This window comes from Hyperoodon ampullatus (genome assembly GCF_949752795.1).
Source record: "Hyperoodon ampullatus genome assembly, chromosome: 9".
NCBI lineage: Eukaryota > Metazoa > Chordata > Mammalia > Artiodactyla > Ziphiidae > Hyperoodon > Hyperoodon ampullatus.
Window position 1 is genome coordinate 58,998,350 of NC_136922.1, and position 21,951 is coordinate 59,020,300.

The 21,951-nt window shown below is 43.8% G+C and overlaps 1 protein-coding gene across 1 annotated transcript in view; it reads left to right on the forward strand.

Moving 5' to 3' along the window:
• Positions 1–19,035: 19,035 nt before the first annotated feature.
• The window catches only part of NFE2L3 (NFE2 like bZIP transcription factor 3), a gene marked incomplete at its 5' end in the record, with an annotated part of 29,508 nt that continues 26,592 nt past the window's right edge, over positions 19,036–21,951 (forward strand). The window contains one exon of the mRNA XM_079711510.1: positions 19,036–19,617. Coding sequence (XP_079567636.1) covers positions 19,036–19,617 — 582 coding nt within the window. The remainder of the gene's footprint in view (positions 19,618–21,951) is intronic.

Genomic DNA, 21,951 nt, shown 5'->3' on the forward strand with positions numbered 1-21,951 from the left:
TAACAGGAAGTTCACAGCACCTCCCATGAGGTAGTCTTGCCAAAAAATCCAACTTGGTTATGCCTCTAGAGCCAACTACCAGTTTACAGGAAAAACAAGGGGAAAGAGGAACATATTCACAACTCCATGGGGAGGCACTCAGCAAAACCCAAAATGAGGGACATCTAAGGAACAAAAGACCAAGTTTCTTCAGAAATAAATGACAAGAAAACAAACAGGAAGGACGAATGGTCAGATTTTAAAAGATTTACAAGACCTAACACCCAAATGCAACGTGCATCTTTGGATCCCAATTTAAACAAATCAACTATTTTTAAAAAGCATTAGTGAGAAAACCAGGAAAATCTGATGACTGACTGGATTTTTTATGATCTTAAGGAATTACCATTAAATTTGTAGGTGTGATAAGGGTGTTATGGTAAAGCAAAACAGATTTTATTTTCAGAGCTATATACTGAGGCATTCACAGATGAAAAGATAGTCTGGGATTTGCTGTAAAGTAATTCATTGTGAGGAGGGGGAGGAAAATAGTAATACAGAAGAAACAACATTAGCCATTAATTGATAATTGCTTGAAACTGGGTATTCTATCTAATTTTATATTAAGTTTGAAAATGTCCATAATAAGAAGTTTTTTAGAAAATAAATTGCCAAGGAGACTTCCCTGGTGGCGCAGTGGTTAAGAATCTGCCTGCCCACACAAAGTAGTGTGTGCATCGGGACCCAAGGGAAGGAGCAGTGAACCCAGGGGAGACTGAACCAGACCTACCTGCTAGTGTTGGAGGGTCTCCTGCAGAGGCAGGGGGTGGCTGTGGCTCACCGAGAGGACAGGGACACTGGCAGCAGAAGTTCTGGGAAGTACTCCTTAGCGTGAGGCCTCCCAGAGTCTGCCATTAGCTCCACCAAAGAGCCCAGGTAGGCTTCAGCGTTGGGTTGCCGCAGGCCAAACAACCAACAGGGAGGGAACCCAGCCCCACCCATCAGTAGTCAAGCGGATTAAAGTTTTACTGAACTCTGCCCACCAGAGCAACAGCCAGCTCTACCCACCACCAGTCTCTCCCATCAGGAAACCTGCACAAGCCTCTTAGATAGCCTCATCCACCAGAGGGCAGAGAGCAGAAGCAAGAAGAACTACAATCCTGCAGCCTGTGGAACAAAAACCACATTCACAGAAAGAGAGACAAGATGAAAAGCCAGAGGGCTATGTACCAGAGGAAGGAACAGGATAAAACCCCAGAGAAAGAACTAAATGAAGTGGAGATAGGAAACCTTCCAGAAGAAGAATTCAGAATAATGATAGTGAAGATGATCCAGGACCTGGGAAAAAGAATGGAGGCAAAGATCGAGAAGATGCAAGAAATGTTTAACAAAGCCCTACAAGAATTAAAGAACAAACAGAGATGAACAATACAATAACTGAAATGAAAAATACACTAAAAGGAATCAATAGCAGAATAACTGAGGCAGAAGAATGGATAAGTGACTTGGAAGACAGAATGGTGGAATTCACTGCTGCAGAACAGAATGAAGAAAAAAGAATGCAAAGAAATGAAGACAGCCTAAGAGACCTCTGGGACAACATTAAACGCAACAACATTCGCATTATAGGGGTCCCAGAAGGAGAAGAGAGAGAGAAAGGACCCAAGAAAATAAGAGATTATAGTCGAAAACTTCCTTAATATGGGAAAGTAAATAGCCACCCAAGTCCAGGAAGTGCGGCGAGTCCCATACAGGATAAACCCAAGGAGAAACAGGTTGAGACACATAGTAATCAAATTGGCAAAAATTAAAGACAAAGAAAAATTATTGAAAGCAGCAAGGGAAAAACAACAAATAACATACAAGGGAACTCCCATAAGATTAACAGCTGATTTCTCAGCAGAAACTCTACAAGCCAGAAGGGAGTGGCATGATATACTTAAAGTGATGAAAGGGAAGAACCTACAACCATTACTCTACCCGGCAAGGATCTCATTCAGATTTGATGGGAGGAATCAAAAGCTTTACAGACAAGCAAAAGCTAAGAGAATTCAGCAACACCAAACCAGCTGTACAACAAATGCTAAAGGAACTTCTCTAAGTGGGAAACACAAGAGAAGAAAAAGACCTACAAAACCAAACCCAAAACAATTAAGAAAATGGTCATAGGAACATACATATCAATAATTACCTTAAACGTGAATGGATTAAATGCCTGAACCAAAAGACACAGGCTTGCTGAATGGATACAAAAACAAGACCCATATATATGCTGTCTACAAGAGACCCACTTCAGACCTACGGACACATACTGGCTGAAAGTGAGGGGATGGAAAAAGACATTCCATGCAAAAGGAAATCAAAAGAAAGCTGGAGTAGCAATACTCATATCAGATAAAATAGACTTTAAAATAAAGAATGTTACATGAGACAAGGAAGGACACTACAAAATGATCAAGGGATCAATCCAAGAAGAAGATATAACAATTATAAATACATATGCACCCAACATAGGAGCACCTCAATACATAAGGCAACTGCTAACAGCTGTAAAAGAGGAAATCGACAGCAACACAATAGTAGTGGGGGACTTTAACACCTCACTTACACCAATGGACAGATCATCCAAAATGAAAATAAATAAGGAAACACAAGCTTTAAATGACACAATAAACCAGATAGATTTAATTGATATTTATAGGACATTCCATCCAAAAACAGCAGATTACACTTTCTTCTCAAGTGCGCACAGAACATTCTCCAGGAGAGATCACATCTTGTGTCACAAATCAAGCTCAGTAAATTTAAGAAAATTGAAATCATATCAAGCATCTTTTCTGACCACAATACTATGAGATTAGAAATGAATTACAGGGGAAAAAATATAAAAACCACAAACACATGGAGGCTAAACACTACATTACTAACTAACCAAGATATCACTGAAGAAATCAAAGGGGAAATAAAAAAATACCTAGAGACAAATGACAAAACACGACAATCCAAAACCTGTGGGATGCAGCAAAAGCAGTTCTAAGAGGGAAGTTTATAGCTATACAAGCCTACCTCAAGAAACAAGAAAAATCTCAAATAGATAATCTAACCTTACACCTAAAGGAACTAGAGAAAGAAGAACAAACAAAACCCAAAGTTAGCAGAAGGAAAGAAATCATAAAGAGCAGAGCAGAAATAAATGAAATAGGAACAAAGAAAACAATAGCAAAGATCAACAAAACTAAAAGCTGGTTCTTTGAGAAGATAAACAAAATTGATAAACCATTAGCCAGACTCATCGAGAAAAAGAGCGAGAGGACTCAAATCAATAAATCAGAAATGAAAAAGGAGAAGTTACAACAGACACTGCAGAAATACAAAGCATCCTAAGAGACTACTGCAAGCAACTGTATGCCAATAAAATGGACAACCTGGAAGAAATGGACAAATTCTTAGAAAGGTATAACCTTCCAAGACTGAACCAGGAAGAAGTAGAAAATGTGAACAGACCAATCACAAGTAATGAAATTGAAACTGTGATTAAAAATCTTCCAACAAACAAAAGTCCAGGACCAGATGGCTTCACAGGTGAATTCTATCAAACATTTAGGAAAGAGCTAACACCCATCCTTCTCAGACTCTCCCAAAAAGTTTCAGAGGAAGGAACACTCCCAAACTCATTCTATGAAGCCACCATCACCCTGATACCAAAACCAGACAAAGATACTACAAAAAAAGAAAATTACAGACCAATATCACTGATGAATATAGATGCAAAAGTCCTCAACAAAATACTAGCAAACAGAATCCAACAACATATTACAAGGATCATACACCATGATCAAGTGGGATTTATCCCAGGGATGCAAGGATTCTTCGATATATGGAAATCAATCAATGTGATACACCATATTAACAAATTGAAGAATATAAACCATATGATCATCTCAACAGATGCAGAAAAGGCTTTTGACAAAATTCAACACCCATTTATGATAAAAACTCTCCAGAAAGTGGGCATAGAGGGAACCTACCTCAATATAATAAAGGCCATATACGACAAACCCACAGCAAACATCATTCTCAATGGTGAAAAACTGAAAGCATTTCCTCTAAGATCAGGAACAAGACAAGGATGTCCACTCTCACCACTATTATTAACATAGTTTTGGAAGTCCTAGTCATGGCAATCAGAGAAGAAAAAGAAATAAAAGGAATACAAATTGGAAAAGAAGAAGTAAAACTGTCACTGTTTGCAGATGACATGATACTATACATAGAGAATCCTAAAGATGCCACCAGAAAACTACTAGAGCTAATCAATGAATTTGGTAAAGTTGCAGGATACAAAATTAATGCATAGAAACCTCTTGCATTCCTATACACTAATGATGAAAAATCTGAACGAGAAATGAAGGAAACACTCCCTTTTACCATTGCAACAAAAATAATAAAATACCTAGGAATAAACCTACCTAGGAGACAAAAGACCTGTATGCAGAAAACTATAAGACACTGATGAAAGAAATTAAAAATGATACCAACAGATGGAGAGATGTACCATGGTCTTGGATTGGTAGAATCAATATTGTGAAAATGACTATACTACCCAAAGCAATCTACAGATTCAATGCAATCCCTTTCAAATTACCAATGGCATTTTGTACAAAGGTAGAACAAAAAATCTTAAAATTTGTATGGAGACACAAAAGACCCCAAATATCCAAAGCAGTCTTGAGGGAAAAAAATTGAGCTGGAGGAATCAGACTCCCTGACTTTAGACTATAGTACACAGCTACAGTAATCAAGACAATATGGTACTGGCACAAAAACAGAAATATAGATCAGTGGAACAAGATAGAAAGCCCAGAGATAAACCCATGCACCTATGGTCAACTAATCTATGACAAAGGAGGCAAGGATATACAATGGAGAAAAGACAGTCTCTTCAATAAGTGGTACTGGGAAAACTGGACAGCTACATGTAAAAGAATGAAATTAGAACACTCCCTAACACCATACACAAAAATAAACTCAAAATGGATTAGAGACCTAAATGTAAGACTGGACACTATAAGACTCTTAGAGGAAAACATAGGAAGAACACTCTTTGACATAAATCACAGCAAGATCTTTTTTGATCCACCTCCTAGAGTAATGGAAATAAAAACAAAAATAAACAAATGGGACCTAATGAAACTCCAAAGCTTTTGCACAGCAAAGGAAACCATAAACAAGACAGAAAGACAACCCTCAGAATGGGAGAAAATATTTGCAAATGAATCAGTGGACACAGGATTAATCTCCAAAGTATATAAACAGCTCATGCAGCTCAATATTAAAAAAAAAAACCCAATCCAAAAATGGGCAAAAGACCTAAATAGACATTTCTCCAAAGAAGACATACAGATGGCCAAGAAGCACATGAAAAGCTGCTCAACATCACTAATTATTAGAGAAATGCAAATAAAAACTACAGTGAGATATCACCTTACACCAGTTAGAATGGGCTTCATCAGAAAATCTACAAACAACAAATGCTGGAGAGGGTGTGGGGAAAAGGGAACCCTCTTGCACTGTTTTTGGGAATGTAAACTGATACAGTCACTATGGAGAACAGTATGGAGGCTCCTTAAAAAACTAAAAATAGAATTACCATATGATCCAGCAATCCCACTACTGGGCATATACCCAGAGAATACCACAATTCAAAAAGACACATGCACCCCAATGTTCATTGCAGCACTATTTACAATAGCCAGGTCATGGAGGCAACTTAAATGCCCATCGACAAACGAATGGATAAAGAATATGTGGTACATATATACAATGGAATATTACTAGCCATAAAAAGGAACGAAATTGGGTCATTTGTTGAGACGTGGATGGATCTGGAGACTGTCATACAGAGTGAAGTAAGTCAGAAAGAGAAAAACAAATATCGTATATTAACGCATATATGTGCAACCTAGAAAAGTGGTACAGATGAACTGGTTTGCAGGGCAGAAATTGAGACACAGATGTAGAGAACAAACGTATGGACACCAAGGGGGGAAAGCGGCGGGGGTGGGGTGGGTGGGATGAATTGAGAGATTGTGATTGACATGTATACACTGATATGTGTAAAATGGATGACTAATAACAACCTGCTGTATAAAAAAAAAAAGGTACTAATAGGGAAGGACGCTGAGACACATCAATAAGTAAGAAAAATAAGGTGTAGAACGGAGAGTTATAATATGCTGCATTTGCATTAAAAATAAGAATGATTTTTCTGCTTTTTGAAAAAAAAAAGAAAAAAGAATTCGCCTGCCAATGCAGGGGACATGGGTTCAATCCCTGGTCTGGGAAGATCCCACATGCCGCGGAGCAACTAAGTTCGTGCGCCACAACTACTGAGCCTGCGCTCTAGAGCCCACGAACCACAACTACTGAGCCCACATGCCAAAACTACTGAAGCCCACACCCTTAGAGCCCGTTCTCCACAAGAAGAGAAGCCACTGCAATGAGAAGCCCACACACTGCCACGAAGAGTGGTCCCCGCTCGCCGCAACTAGAGAAAGCCCGTGCGCAGCAACAAAGACCCAACGCAGCCAAAAATTAATAAATAAATTAATTAATTTAAAAAAAGAAAGAAAAAATAATTTGCCAAGCAGCAGATGAAAAGAACCTAGTCCTGTACATGAGGTAATTTTCTAATCATCAATCCTCTTTGTAAATGTAGGATGTTAAAATTGGACCTAAAGTTTGTAAGATCAGGATTTTTCAATATTAATGCGGTTTTTTCTTCCAGTTTTATTGAGGTATAAGTGAAATACAGAACTTATACAGATAAGCTTAAGATATATAGCATAATGATTTGATTTACTTACATGGTGAAGTGATTATCTCAATATGTTTAGTAAACATCTCATATGGATACAAAATTAAAGAAATAGAAAAAAATTTTTCCTTGTGATGAGAACTCGTAGGCTTTACTCTCTTAACAATTTTCATCTATAACACACAGCAGTGCTCATTATATTGATCATGTGGTACATTACATCCCTAGTGCTTATTTCTCTTATAACTGGAAGTTTGTACCTTTTGACCATCTTCCTCCAATTCCTCCTCCCCTCACCCCTGGCCACTGGTAACCACAAATCTGATCTGTCAGATCAGGACTTCTCTCCTTTGTGCCATATTTTAGGCTAAAAATTATCATTCTCATAACGCAGAATGGAGGTTAGTTACCTTTAGAGTCAGGAAAAGTAAAAGCAAAAGCTAGAATTTTCAGTACTTACTGTGCACAGTGTTTGAAGTGTCTTACATGTATTAATTTCTTGTTCAAAATCTTCTGCTGGCTCCCCATCCCACTCAGAGTAAAATACAATATCTTCACCATGCTATGATGTCCAGCGTGAGCTGGCACCGGATACTGCTCTCCCTTCTACCACATGGCCTCCCCTTATTCCTTGAACACAGTTGGTGCTCTTCTGCCTCAGGACCTTTGAACTTGCTATTCTCACTAGCTGGGTTATGCTTTTCCCCACTGAACTGCCTGGCGCTCTCCCTCACCTCCTGCAGGTCAGACTTTCCATGTCTCCCTCCTTATGTAACACGGGTGTGTGCACCGTACACCCACCATCACTCTCCTCCCCTTCAACCCTTTTTCCCTGCTTTATTTATTTATTTTTCTTAGCATGTATCACCCTCTGATAAATTATTTATTGTCTGTCTGCCCCCAGTGGATTACAGACTCCATTAAACCTGGGGCTTTGTTTTATTCACAGAAACATGTTCTCAGAACAATGCCTGATGCATAGTAATTTTCACTAAGTATTTATTGAATGAAAGCATAAATTTAGTCCATATAAAAAGCCATTAGAGAAACATACCCTTGTATCTTTGGGGGCTGAAATATATGTTTCCATAGTGGCCAAGACCCTCTGGTTTAGCTGGATCTAGTTAACCTGGGCCAAGATGTCCAAGATGCAGAGCAGTGTGGGAAGAGCTGTTCTCCTGGTTCATTCCAGCCTACAGCAGAGACAGCTAGAGGAGGTGGCCTACAGCCCTCTTGGGGCTGGGGTGACTGCTCTTTTCCTGAGAAGAATGAGATTAGGTGAAGGTCCCACTGAGGGCTGGCAGCATCTGCTGGAAATAAACTTGGAAGAAGTGACATAGCTGGATAAAGTGGGGAATCATAAGAATGTTATGGAATGTTCGAGGTTCCCAAATGAATGTGTTCTCAGGGGAGAGCTGGACAATACACAGATGGACTGAAATTCTAAGTGGCAAACATCCCACTGAGCAGTACTCTGGAGGAGGAGGACTGGGCCCTGAAAGCCGTCGAACGTATTTTGAAGAATTTCATTCCGACCTGAGATGATCTCTTCAATTATTCTTCAGGTTGCTGTTCAAAGGAATCTGGGTTTTCTCCAAAGGAAGCCAGGTGACCAGGTTTCATTTGGAACCCAAGTCAGGCAACTAACCATACTTCAGAAGCTGGACTCTGTGTCTTATGCCTCCACCCTAAAACTGCAACAGAACTGAGCTTCCACATGTGGTAGAACAAAGTAGGGAGCTTATCTGCTTAAGAAACATCATAGTTGAAATAATGAGACTCTGAGAAGGAAGCTGTGTCTCATCTTACCAGCTGCTTACTTCCTGAAAAGCTGTACAAGAAAATAACATGTTCATGACCGGAATGTTTAAATCAGCTAGGTGATCCTGCTGATTAAAAGATTCCTATGGGAATTATTTTGGTAAAGTAAATAATCCTTAGTTTATAGATTCAAAAATGAAACACATTTCTAAACTTCCCGTTTTCACACAGCAAAGTCTCTCTTTACATCAGCCTGTTTCACCTCTGAAAGCCACCTTGCTGAATTTCAGTATCAGTTATGCCAAATAACCATCTCTTGGCTGTGAAAGGATTTTCCTGCAGCCTCTCAAAGACAGGGACAGATGGCGCTCCATTGGGGGTAGTTCCAGCTCTTTGTTTTAGCAAATATTGACACTTCTGTAGGAAACAGATCCAGATACTGTTTCTTCCTAACTCAAACCTGAAGGTTTGGAGATATGTAGTGCAATGGAATTGGGTGCACTTACCACTGAATTAAGAAAGACATACATCAGGGTGAGTCATGTTCATGGTTAATTGATGCTTGTAAGAGTCACAAAGTAGTAAATAACACACTGTGATCACAAAGCACTTTCAAACAGAAATAAGACAGAAAGGGAGAAAGGAGACAACTGAAGGAAAATGCGCGCCAAAAAAATTCCAATTACTGTATGAAACCCTTTTTTTTAAGAGCCTTTCTAATCTAGATGTTAGTAACAGCAAGGTTATGATAGTTTTATTCAGAAAATTAGGGAATATTTACTGTAACTCAAAATTAGGGTATACTGATGAAAAGGACTGAAACTCATCATACATGGTCCTTTCTGGAGAGTAATTGGCTGACTATATCTAACTCCTCCAAAAGTTTATATTCTTTCACTCAAAATTTTTGGGGAATTTATGCTATATAAATAATCAGATATGTGCCCAAAATTATGTCTAAAAGAAGTTTATTGTAAAGTTGTTTATAATAGTGAAAATATATGACAACAACCTAAACATTTATCAGTAGTAAACTCTTTAACTAAATCAAGGCACATCTGTGTTCTGGGATATTTTGCAGCTTATAAAGATGACAATGTGGAACTATATTTGCTTATAGTGGTTTTTAAAAAGCAGTTACAAAACAATTTGTTACAAAAACAAATTATTTTTATAAAAATTGTTATATAAATTACATGGTATTATATAAATTAAAAAATTATTTTTATAAAATAATATAAATACAGGTGTGTATACTACGTTAGAAAAGTAGTTATCTTGGGTGGGGAAATTCTAGGTGATTTCAAGTTTCTATTTCCTTTCTCTCTTATCTGTTGGTGTTGTTTTACAAGGAGCACTTACTACTTCTATCATCAGGAGGAAAACTGAAAATTATTTCAAGTTTGTAGGAAGGAAGTCACAGATAAGTTTTTATCAACTTCTCTTACAAAAGCCTGATGCAGCGTTTTGCTGGGGCCTCCCAGCAGGTGAGAGGTGGGGAACAGGACAAGAGTCAGTGCAGATGGAGACTTGAAGGTAAGACACAAGGATGAGGCCCAGGGTTCAGGTGGTTTCCAAGACGAGCCACCCACCCATCTGCCCTTCCCTGAACAGGCCTCCTGAGTGCTAATGTCGTAACTCCTGTTTCAGCGACGCTCCTTCCTCTGTCCTGCCTCTGAGGTTGCCATGAACATGACAGTACCCAGAGTATCCCCGTCTTTACGCAGGGACAAAAATCGTTCTTCTAAATAACAAGAACAAAACAAAAAGAGAAGGAAAATTGTAAAATATGTGTATTACATTCCTAGAAATGCCATAACAAATTACCACACAAAAACTTGGTGGCTTAAAACAACAGAAATGCGTTCTCTCACAGTTCCAGGGACCAGAAAGTCTGAAATCAAACTGCGGGCAGGGCTGTGCTCCCTCTGAAGGCTCAAGGGGAGAATGCTTCCTGGTTTCTTGCAGCTTCTGGTGGCTTGTTCAGCATTAACTCCAATCTCTGCCTCTTGTCTTCGCATCACCTCCTTCTCTATAGGTGTGTGTGTCCTTGTCTGTCTCTTAAAAGGACACTCGCATTGGATTCAGGGCTCATGCTAATTCAGTATGATGTCACCTCAATCCTTACCTTAGTTACATCTGCAAAGACCCTATTTCCAAAAAAGGTCACAGTCTGAGGTTTTGTGTGGTGACATGAAATCAGGGGGTGTCTATCCAACCTACTACAATATCATAGACAACATTTGGTCAGCAAGCAGAAACTATGACTAGTATATACCTTTTTAAAAGGTGGGCGAAGGCAGGCAGAGGTTGGCAGGGGCTTAGAAGCAGATCTAGATGGCCCAGGAAGCCCTGCCTTCTGTTCTTGTATCAATAGTTTGGCAATCAGAAAGCTGCTGCTGAGTTAAGATCAGATAGCGATTCCAGAATTCAGGAAGATAAAACTAGGAATTAGAGAAAACCAGCAGGGACAAAGAAACAGTTAGGCAGGAATTGGTTAATGATGTGAATTAGTAAAGAGAACATTATAGCTGCTATCAAAAATACAAATATGCTTAAGGGAGATGATTAAGCAAATGAGAGAGTTCAGGTGCTAAACTAAACCTCCGTTAGATAATTTTAAAAAACCGTCAAACTTATTAAATAATGATCAGGGTCACTGGCTTCAAAACGAATTTCTTATAGCAAAGGAGCAATACATCAGTCCTCTGTAAACTGCACTTATATTAATTCTCAATGGTGGTTGCTTGGGTTTTCTACTTTGTGAATGATCAGTGATTTTCCCCACAACCCAACTTATGTGCTGTTTCCCTATCATCAAATAGTGTAAAGTTGGAGAGTGAAGATCAATGGGAGTGTTAGACTTTCAAAATGTCATCAGATGGGGCATGTGCAAAAAAAGTAAGGAAGATGCATCACAAAGATGCAAACTTGTCAGAGAGAGATGCCTTTCAGATTCTTCTTCTAGTTGGAGATGGTTAAGAGTGGAGTGTATTATCTTTTGCTTTCTTTTCTAAAGTTGTGTGGTGGTGCTTTAGGTCTGATAGCCTCATAGTTAAGTGAGAACACAGACCTGGTAGTAATTTTTTTTTCAGGTTTTAAAACTTTTTATTTGCATATTTTAAAAAATTGTGCATTCCAATAATTAAAATCATTTGAACAACAACAAATGGCACTCTGATTAAACTGCATTTTACAGCCCGCAGGACACTGTGGACCAGCTTGCTCTTTACTCTAGATTTCACTGTCGTCCCACCCAGCCTCCTCCTTCGCCAACATGCAAGTTCTTTTCCTTCCCTGCCAGCCAGACAGGCAGGCGGACGGGAGAGGCAGGCGCGGCCTTTGTTGTTAGTAGTTTTCCATTCTTTGATGTGAAAAGGGACAGCACAGTCATTTAAACTTGATCCAACCTCTTTGCATCTTACAAAGTTAAACAGCTAAAAGTAAAATAAGGAGGCAATGCTTGTGGAACGTACAGTGCGTATTGGCAGCGCACGCCTCATTTACGACTCACCTGCTTGCTTCTCCTGTTCAGTCGTTTCTTTTGAAGGCAGTGGATTTTTCTCTTGCGTTTCTGTTTTCTTCAACTTCGACTTACTGAATTTCTCAATCTAACCCATATCGGGTTTGTCAGACACGGTTGCAGAGGAAGCAGAATGAGTTGCGAGCAAGCCAAAGTCCGGTCTGCGCAGTGGTCACCGCCGAGTGCCCGAATTTGGTAGTAATCTAACATAAGTCATCAGTGGTCACCAAGACTTTCAGGGACACTCAAGGTGAGAAGGGAACTTAGAAACCTGTCCAGTTCAAGTTCTGACTGTGCAGGTGAGAGGCACAGCGTCCAGAGATGTAGGTGCCCTTCCCAAAATGACTTGCTTGGGCCAAGCTGGGACTAGACTGTGGAATCCCAAGCTCTCACCGCGTATGCACCATCGGCTTTGACCATCCTCATCAGGCATCATTTCTGTTTTCTTTTTAATTTAATTTTATTGAAGTATAGTTGATTTACAATGTTGTGTTAATTTCTGCTATACGGCAAAGTGATTCATACATATATATACATTCTTTTTCATATTCTTTTCCATGATGGTTTGTCACAGGATATTGAATGTAGTTCCCTGTGCTATACAGTAGGACCTTGTTGTTTATCCGTTCTATGTATAATATTGATAGTTTGCATCTGCTAACCCCAAACCCCCTCCCCCTTGGCAACCAAAAGTCTGTTCTCTATGTGAGTCTGTTTCTGTTTCGTAGATAAGTTCATTTGTGTCATATTTTAGGTTCCACATATAAGTGATATCATATAATATTTGTCTTTCTCTGTCTGACTTGCTTCACTTAGTATGATAATCTCTAGGTCCATCCATGTTGTTTCAGTCAGCATTTCTTAAACACTCAGACTGTCAGTGTGAAGTGCTTCTCTACCTTGAACAAGCCATTCTAGTTTTGCATTTGTGTGTCAATTGCCTATGAGTGGCTAAAATGATATTTTTAGTCAAAAAGAGCTAGATACCCAGTAGTGCTGAGTAAATGGTTTCTGAATGAATAGAATGCAAAATAAGACCAAGGGACAGATGTGCCAAAGACAGGTATCCACCCTTTCCCTTTGGTCTTGGGAGGACAGTTAGGCCCACCTTCCAAGCCTCCGTTGCACTTAGGTGAGGCCACATGGCCAAGTTTTGGCCAGTGGCATGTGAGCAGAAGTCACGGGGGCCACTTCTGGGTTTGGCCCATAAAATCCTCCTCTGCTTGCTCTTTACTCTCTTTCTCCATATGCCAGCTGAATGGAGAGGATGCTGAGGACCCAGAGGAGGACAGAGCCACATAAGAAGAGGGCCTGTGTCCTCAAACGACCCCAAAGAGCACAGACTCCCCTGATCCTAACCCCTCTTCTGGACTGTGAAATAAGAAAGTAAACTTTCATCGGGTTAAGCCACTGAATCTGGGAGTTGTTTATTATAGTGGTTCACCACGCTGACTAGGTTTGTGGTTAAACAGAACAGGCCCACGATAGCTTAGGGGTCCAGCATCCTGGATGTGATAGACAGGACGAGGGTTGGCAGTGGCAGTTCCCCTTTGCTCCCAAATTTCTCTACTGCAAACTTGTTGTAGATTTCTCATTCCCTGCCGACTGGCCTCACTCCAATGTCCCCTAGACCTCTCTTCCTCATTTCCTTTCTGTCCCTGCAATTCCCTTACACACACACACACACACACACACACACACAGAGCAACTGCAGACTTTGGAACCTTGACCTGAATGTAAGAATTCACACCACAGAGACTAGGTGGGGGGCAGCAAAGCTGTTTAGCTTGTGAGTTCCCTGGCACAGGCCTGGCCTTAAACATACTTCTCACATGAGGAGCCTTATGCCCCCAGATCAGTGGCATGCATTTCACCCTGTGCACATCCTGCTTCCCTAATAAGACTGTAAGCTCTTGTCTTACATGTCTTTGTATCCCAATGACTGTCACCAAATGGGTGCCTGCTTTGTCACTGATGGTAATTGAGGCTGACATGGATCCATAGGAGTCAAAACTGTGCAGGGATCACCAAAGAGACAAACCACACAGGGTGCTCTAAATACAGAGATGGTTATTTTTGTGTAGAAGATCAAGAAGGTGGAGCATCGTACAGAGAGACAAAACCAATACTTCATTTCCCCTGAAACTCTGCAGAGAAGATAAACTGTGAGCAGATTTTAAGCTTTCAAAAGCTGTGGGAAGAATGCAGTGATTGAGGAAGGGCATTCTCTCCTGCAGGAGCAGGAGGTTGAGTCATGAATAAACAAGCCAGACAGCCCAGAGGAGGTGTGAACTGCAGTGGAAAGTGGAGAGACTGTGCATTTGAATTCTGACTCTGCCATTTACCACTGGCATGTCTGTGGGCACAGGGTGTCATGACCCTGAACCTCAGTGTCCTTATCTAGATAATAAAAAATGGAGGTAATACCTATTTCATGGAGTTGCTGTGAGTGGTAAATGAGATTGTGCCTGGAAAGGTCCCAGCACAGAGCAGTGTTCAGTACATCGCAGCTCCTTCAATGAATGCCATGTGTGAACATACAGATGGTGATCATCACCATCCCAAAGTCCAGAGCTGCTTTCAGAAGATTATAGACTAATAAGAGAATGAGGATAAACTGTTCCTCTTCATGAAGTATCAGTTGATTCATCATCACCAAGACTGGTAGATATTAGATTGCAAATTAGGCCATTCATGAACCGATTTTGCAGAAGCCTTTGGCAAAATGTCTCAACAGTTGCAGAGTCATTTAAATTCTAGTGACTAGCTATGCTTAATTCTTCCTCCTAGATAATATGACATATCTTAATTTATGTCTTAGATTTTTAATACGCTATTAATCCTGGATTTTTTTTTTTTTTTTTTTTTTTTTTGCTTAACCCTGGAATTTCTACCACGAGTTTAAATTTCTTGTAGCTAATATTAGCAGAAACTTTCTAAAAGAAGGATGCCAATATTCGGACCTGTTTTCTTTCTTGCTTATTTTGGATAGATAAAAGAAATTGCCGTGGGAGAAGATACTGATACTTGTGCTCACCTCACACCAGCTGACAGTGCCAATGTTTTACTGATATCTTTCATGCCAAGTTACAATCTTATATTTATAGGGGTAAGCCAGATTATTGCATGAAGGGCCCAGAATGTACTACTGTAATGTTACTTCACAGTTATAAATTATTCATGGAGAATATCACTAACCATACTACACAACTGCAGTTGCATCTTTAGTTTTTCCTTCCACTTGTCTGATGTCCACTTCTGACACAGGTTATTCGTTAACTAGGCTGTGTAACAAATTAACTCCACAACTTAGTGGCTTGAAACATTTATTATCTTAGAGTCATTTCTGGGTCAGGAATCCATGTGCAGCTTAGATACATCCTTTGGCTTGGGTCTTTCACAAGGCTGCGATCAAGGAGTTGGCTAGGGCTACCATCATCTCAAACCTCAGCCAGGGAAGGATCTGCTTTAAGCTCGCTCAAATGGCTGTAGCAGGCCTCAGGTTCTCACTGGCTGTTGGCTGAAGACACCAGTGCCTTGCCACATGAGCTTCTATATAGGGATCCTCACAACATGGCAGCCCTCTCCAAGAGGGAGAGAGCAAGAGATGGAGAGAGAAGGTAGTGCTATGGTCTGAATGCTTTTATCCCCCAAAATTCATGTGTTGACACCTAACCTCCAAGATGATGGTATTACAGGGTGGGACCTTTGGAAGGTGATTAGGTGATGAGTACAGAGCCATCATGAATGGGCTAAGTGCCCTTAAGAAAGCAGCTGAGAGAGCTCCCTTGCCCCCTCCGCTCTGTGAGGATACAATCAGAAGCCAGCAGTCTACAACCCAGACAAGGGCTCTCACCAGAACCTAACTGTGCCGGCACCCTGACCTTGTACTTCCAGCCTTCAGAACTATAAGCAATAAATTTCTGCTGTTTATAAGCCACCCAGTTCTATGGTATTTTGTTATAGCAGCCTGACTAGGATAGTAAGCAAGACAGAAGACACTGAGCTTTTTTGTAACCTAATCTTGGAAATGACATCCCATCACTTTTGCCATATTCTATTTGTTAGAAGCAAGTCACCAGGTCCAGCCCACACTCGAGGAAAGGGGGGGACTAGAAGTCATCTTGGAACCTGCCTACCTCACAAGAATGCATTAAGTGCTTCTTAAACTAATCCTGGTGAAGGACCAGCTTTTTTCCCCCAATTTGTTGTAGGTCAGTACTTCCGTACAATTAAAAAAAATTAATTTCTAGAAAAATGAAGTAACAAAAGTATACAAAAGCAAACCCACTGATCATGGCTTGGTTGTTACAACAATGTCAAATTACTACAAACATTTCTAAACACTCTCAATTCTATTACTCTCCTCATCTGGACCAGAAACAAACAGTTTGTGGACTGATCCCAGTTTTGGACTATCCTTTGAGTAGCACTGATTTAAGGATTTTAATAAACATAGATGACTTTTCAAGACTTTTACAAGGCAATGGTGGAGGTATTCTAGAAAAAAAAACAAAAAAGAAACCCCAACCAAACAAAAAATCCCATTCTCACTCCAGTCTCTCTGCCTTCCTAAAAATGGGACCTTTTGTTATGTTGAAGGTCAAAGGTGTGTAGGACTGATTATGAGTCTCCTGTTTCATATTTGGCCTCAAGGTCCTTTCTGGGCCCCCCTTCTCACCAGTCCATAATCCACACATTTGAATTGAGCAGTGTGACAGATACTATGATTATCAGCTCACATTTTAAAGGTGGAGGGTCAGCCTCTTCGCCAAGTACATTAGGAAGGAAGTTTGAAGGTCCTTCCTGTTCCTAGTCTATTCGGATCCCTCAAAGCACATCTCAAGTGTAAATGCCTCAATTCAACTGAAAAAAATATGTCTTGAGCTCCGACTGCGTGCGAGGTTCTAGGAGATACCACCTTAAAGAAGGTACCATCTCTGTTCTCACCTGGTTTACGGCACTTCTTGTATAGTCATTTATATCTCCAAAATATTTAGGCATTTGAGAACATTCTTTCCATCCCTAATGAAATCATGTCCTATCCTTCACAGTGTCAGGCAGCTCAGTGGGTCCTCAGTAAAAACTGAGGTAAATATCTGAATTCAGCAGACGTTAACCGAGCCCAGAACCTGAATCCCTGTCCAGGGACTAAATGCTGTGAACAGGGCTGCTGTCCCAAATCTCACTAACCCTGCACTCAGTGTCTGTCTTCCAGCCTCTTCACCACCCCATAACCCCACCCCCAAGGCTTAAAGCAGAAGCGACTTTGAAGAAGTCTGCTTCAGCTCCCCTGGTTCTCACGGGGCAAATTGACATCTGGTGTGAAGTTCTCATTACAGTAGGCCCAAGACAGAGGAGAAAACCAGGTGGAGGAAGGGGCCTTTAAAAACAAGTCTTGCTCAACTTCTTACACAACTGCCAACCCTCAGGTAGGCATCACCACCTTCTCCCTCTCTGCCCTCCCCACCCCGCCCCGGAAGGAAATGAGAGTTAGTAAAAGCTACAATGGCAAGGCCCAGTGCTGGGTACCACGCAGGCACAAAGGTGAGCCAAACAGGTTTTTTGCCCTCAAGAATTCATAATGGGCAAATCAGAACAATTTCAACTACAATGCAAAGTGAAAAGTGCCAAGTGTTGCAATGTTGGCATATGGAGAAACCACTGTGGGAGAACAGATGGGGGAAGAGAATCACAAATGGTGAAAATTCAGAGGATGTATCTTTGGGTTAAGCCCAAAGATAGGTAATACAAATAATGGGTAATACTCAGAGACTGCTTCCTACCTACCAGGTACTGCAGTTGGTGGTATACACACAGCTCATTTGGGGCTCACAACAGGTGTGCTGAGGGGGTGCTCTTCTTATTAGTCCCGTTTCATAGTGAGGAAACTGAGGCACAGAGAGTGACCAATTTGTCCAAGGTTCCAGGCTAGTAAGAAATGGAGGGGGATTTGAAATCATGCGCGATAACTCTAACGCTGGTGCTCTTAACCGTCACTTCAGGAGCAAAGGAGACCATGAGGGAAGTCATAGCCTCGTGCAGGGGTAGCCCAGGACGCAGGGAGGAGTCTGTGAGGCTGGAGCACAGGGTCGGGAGTGGGGGGAGGCGGGAGGGAACAGAGAGCAGTGCTGTTTGATCCTTACGGCAGCAGTGGAATCTATATGTCAAACTCTGGGCTTTACATATAATATTTCCTCTGACTTCACCACATCCCTATTGGACAGGTACTACTATCCCCGTTTTACAGATAAGAGAACTGAGGCACAGAGAAGTAACTTATTCAAGGTCACACGACTGGTAGTAGCGCTGGGATGTGAACCCACTGTGCCAGCTCAGTGTTCTCGTGGGGGTGGAAGCCCTTTGCGTGCTGCCCAGTGCCTCGACTCCCCCCACCCCGCCCCAAGTCTACACATCCTGTCCATTCCCACCCACCTTTACCCCGGACCCCCTACTCCCACCCCGCGCATTCAGCCACAACCGCCCAGCCCACGGCCACAGGGTTGGAGGCCACTTGGCGCTCAGAACAACTTCTGCTCCCAGAAAGCTTTGCGTTCCCCCCGAATAAAGAGCCTTTGAGCCCGGGAGCCCCGCCCCGCGCGGGCCTGGGGCGGCAGTGGGCGTGTCCCCGGCGGCGGCGCCCGCGGCCCTGGGCGGGGCCTGGTTGCAGCACGGGGCTGCGGGGCAGCGGGGCGGCTAAGCTGGCTCGCTCTGCGCGCAGGTGGCTCCTCCTCCTCCGCCTCTCCCGAGCCGCAGGCACCTGGGCGGCTGCGGTGGGACTGTTTTTGTGCCCGGCTCCGGGGGCCCGCGACGGCCGCTGCACGCCCGGGTCCATTGTTTCTGTCTCTTCCGGGCAGGTGCCGGCGGCGCGCAGGGGCCGCACGTGCCCAAGCGGCGGCCGGCGCTCAGGGACCCGCGGGCGCCGGCAGGGGCGTCCCCGGGCGCGCGGCGGGGGATGAAGTACCTGAAGCCGTGGTGGTCGGACGGCGGCAGCCTCCTGCACCTCACCATCCTGCTGAGCTTGGCGGGGCTTCGCCTGGACCTGGACCTGGACCTGGACCTCTACCTGCTGCTCCCGCCGCGGACCCTGCTCGGAGATGAGCTTCTGCTCCCGGGCGGCCCGACGAGCCCTGCCTACGCGCTCAGCCCCTTCCCGGCCTCGGGAGGGTGGGTGCGCGCCGAGCTCCTACACCTCAAGGGCCGGGAGCGGGACCCCGTGGCGCCGCCGGAGGGCCGGCTGCTCCGGGAGGTGCGCGCGCTTGGGGTCCCCTTCATTCCCTGCACCCGAGTGGACGCGTGGCTGGTGCACAGCGTGGCTGCCGGGGACGCCGACGGGGCCCACGCGCTGCTCGGCGCCGCCGCCGCCTCTTCGGCCGGGGGAGTGGGCGCCGGCGTGAACGGCGTTAGCCAGGCTGCGCCGGGTAGCGGCGGGAATCCCAGAGCGGCTCCGAGTAGCCCCTTGGCCGCCGGGGAGGAGGAGAAGGCTCCCGCGGAACCGACGGCTCAAGTATCGGACGCCGGCGGACACGCGAGCGAGGTAACAGGAGAGCGGGACGCGAGCGGGGTGCTGGGGGACCTGGCCGGGAGCCCTGGAGGGTAGCGAGGGACCTGGGGGGGGCACCCCGGCGTTCTTCCACCCTCCGCCCCCGGGGGTTGCGGGTTTGCGGACGACTGTGCGCCTATCTTTTTTGTGAATCCGAACGAAGCCTCTTAGTGCTGTCGCTGTGGCTCATAGGCTTTTGGGAATGAAGTGCGTGAAATCATCCGTTAGGTTTTAGAGAACACCTTTCCTGTGTTTGACGGCGATCAAGGGTAGTTCGGGGGTGGGGAGGGGAGACGGTATGCTGGAAATTTTCTGGCCCACTCTCTTCGTTCGGTACCTCGTGTAAACTGAGATGTCTTTTTCTGGAACTGAAGGAGGCCTTGGCCTCCGGGAGGATGCACGTTTCTCTTAAGAACCACGCACCCAGCCCACCACGGTGGCCCCCTCTGGATTTTAACCCATTGCAGTTCGTTTTTTGATGCGTCCCTGGATTAAGCAGCTGTGGTCAATGCTAGCGCACAAACGGACCTGCTCGTGCCTAACCATCCCCCACGCCTAACAATCCTCCTTCCCCCGGAACTTGTGTAACCCCTTTTTAGCATAAAGAAAACAGGTACCCTGACAGTCACCTAGTGACTAACAAGTCCCCTTTGGTTTGTAGGTTCAAACCTTTCAGTGTAACTTTCTTTTAAAACAAAGTTCACCGAGATGTGTTGACTGAAGCATCTGGTGCTCCCAACGGCAAGTTGGAGTCTAAAGACGCAGCACAGCAATTTCCACAAAATGGCCTTATCCAAAGTTCCCTCAAAGGGGCCTTTTTCATTCTCTCTTGGCCCAAACCTTAGTGTTAACAATCGGTAGTGATCAACAAGAGTTCCTTGGACGTTGTTTTTTGTGGACTGCAGTCTTATGCAAAATGGGAATTGGGGCCAGACTGGTTTGTTTGCTGCTCTTCAGAATTGCCCTGTTTGTGTAGGCAGTTGCCAGACGAGCTTCTCCACCCTCTCCTGGAGGGGTCATTGTGCCGAAGTGCTGGGTGATTCAGTGTTATGCAGATCTGATCCCTTCCTCTTCCTGGGGCCGGAACTAATGGCGAGGGGGTTGGTGAGATTCTCGGTGGGCTCCTTTCTGTTCAGAACACCAGGAGGGGAAGATTCTTTCAGCTCACTCGTCCACTCTCTCTCTACCCTGTGGGGTGGTCTCACCTGGATCCCCTGCAGGAGTGGTATGCGCTGCACTGCTACCTTTCCCGATGCTGCGACATACATGGATGAAAGCCAGTGCGGGCTGCCGGCCCAGATGGCACCCTGCCCTTATCACAGCTGAATGCCAGCCGGCCTGCAAAATGTGCAGGGAGGGAGATGAGGCTGTTCGCTCTTCAAGGACTTCCCTCCCCGGCCCAGCCTCTCCTGGTTGATACCTAGTTAGACCAGCAAGCCTGCCTTGGGGGAAGCTCTGAGGACCTAGGCCCAGCCAGACCTTGGATGCCCTGAGCCCAGATTTCCTAGGGGAGAGGGTGAGGTTCACACCGGGCCATTCTTCTGGTGTTGCCTTCCCCAGCTGGCATGTGTGGACCTGCTGGACCGTGGTAGCTGCTGGGATGACCTGATTTTGTTAATTCTGACGATGATCAGCTGTCGCGCACCTTACAGTTTTCACAGCCAATTCACCTTTATTGGTAACACCTTTTACATGCCCTTATGCGGTCCACAGGCCAGGCATCCTTATATCCAATTCGTATTTAAGGAAAATAGAGGCCCAGCGAGGTTGGGGGGCTTGGCTAAACCAACACAGTTAATGAGTGCCAGAAGTGGGTCTAGACCCTGAACTTCCTGGCTCCCAGGCTGGCACATTAAGCATCTACGCTGTACTCAGGTTTTCTGTGCAAGCTTGCAGCTGGAATGGGGCAATGCGCCCCACTCCTGACCCCAGCACCACTGCTCTCCAATGCTGGATTGACTTTTAAAAGCAGATTGTACCATCCATAATGCCAAAGTTACAATTTGAAACCATGACTCTGGAGAAAATGAGCTGAAAAAACAGCACTGGTTTTTGCAGCCAGCAAAGCTGCATGTTGGGGCATCACATAATAATCTGCCCTCATATAGGTTACTTTAATCTCCCCAGGTCTCGGTGTTTCATCTGTTGAGTGGGAAAGTAATGCTTACCCTCAAGGGTGTTGTGCCAGTTAAGTAGGAAAAGCACGTGCGAAGTGCCAGCCCAGTGCCTGGGCTGTAATTGTTGTTCTCTTCTTTTGCTCCCATCCTCAGCCCACCCTCCTTAACCTGTCCCCACTCACATTATTCCCTTTTGTCTTGTTTGTCTATA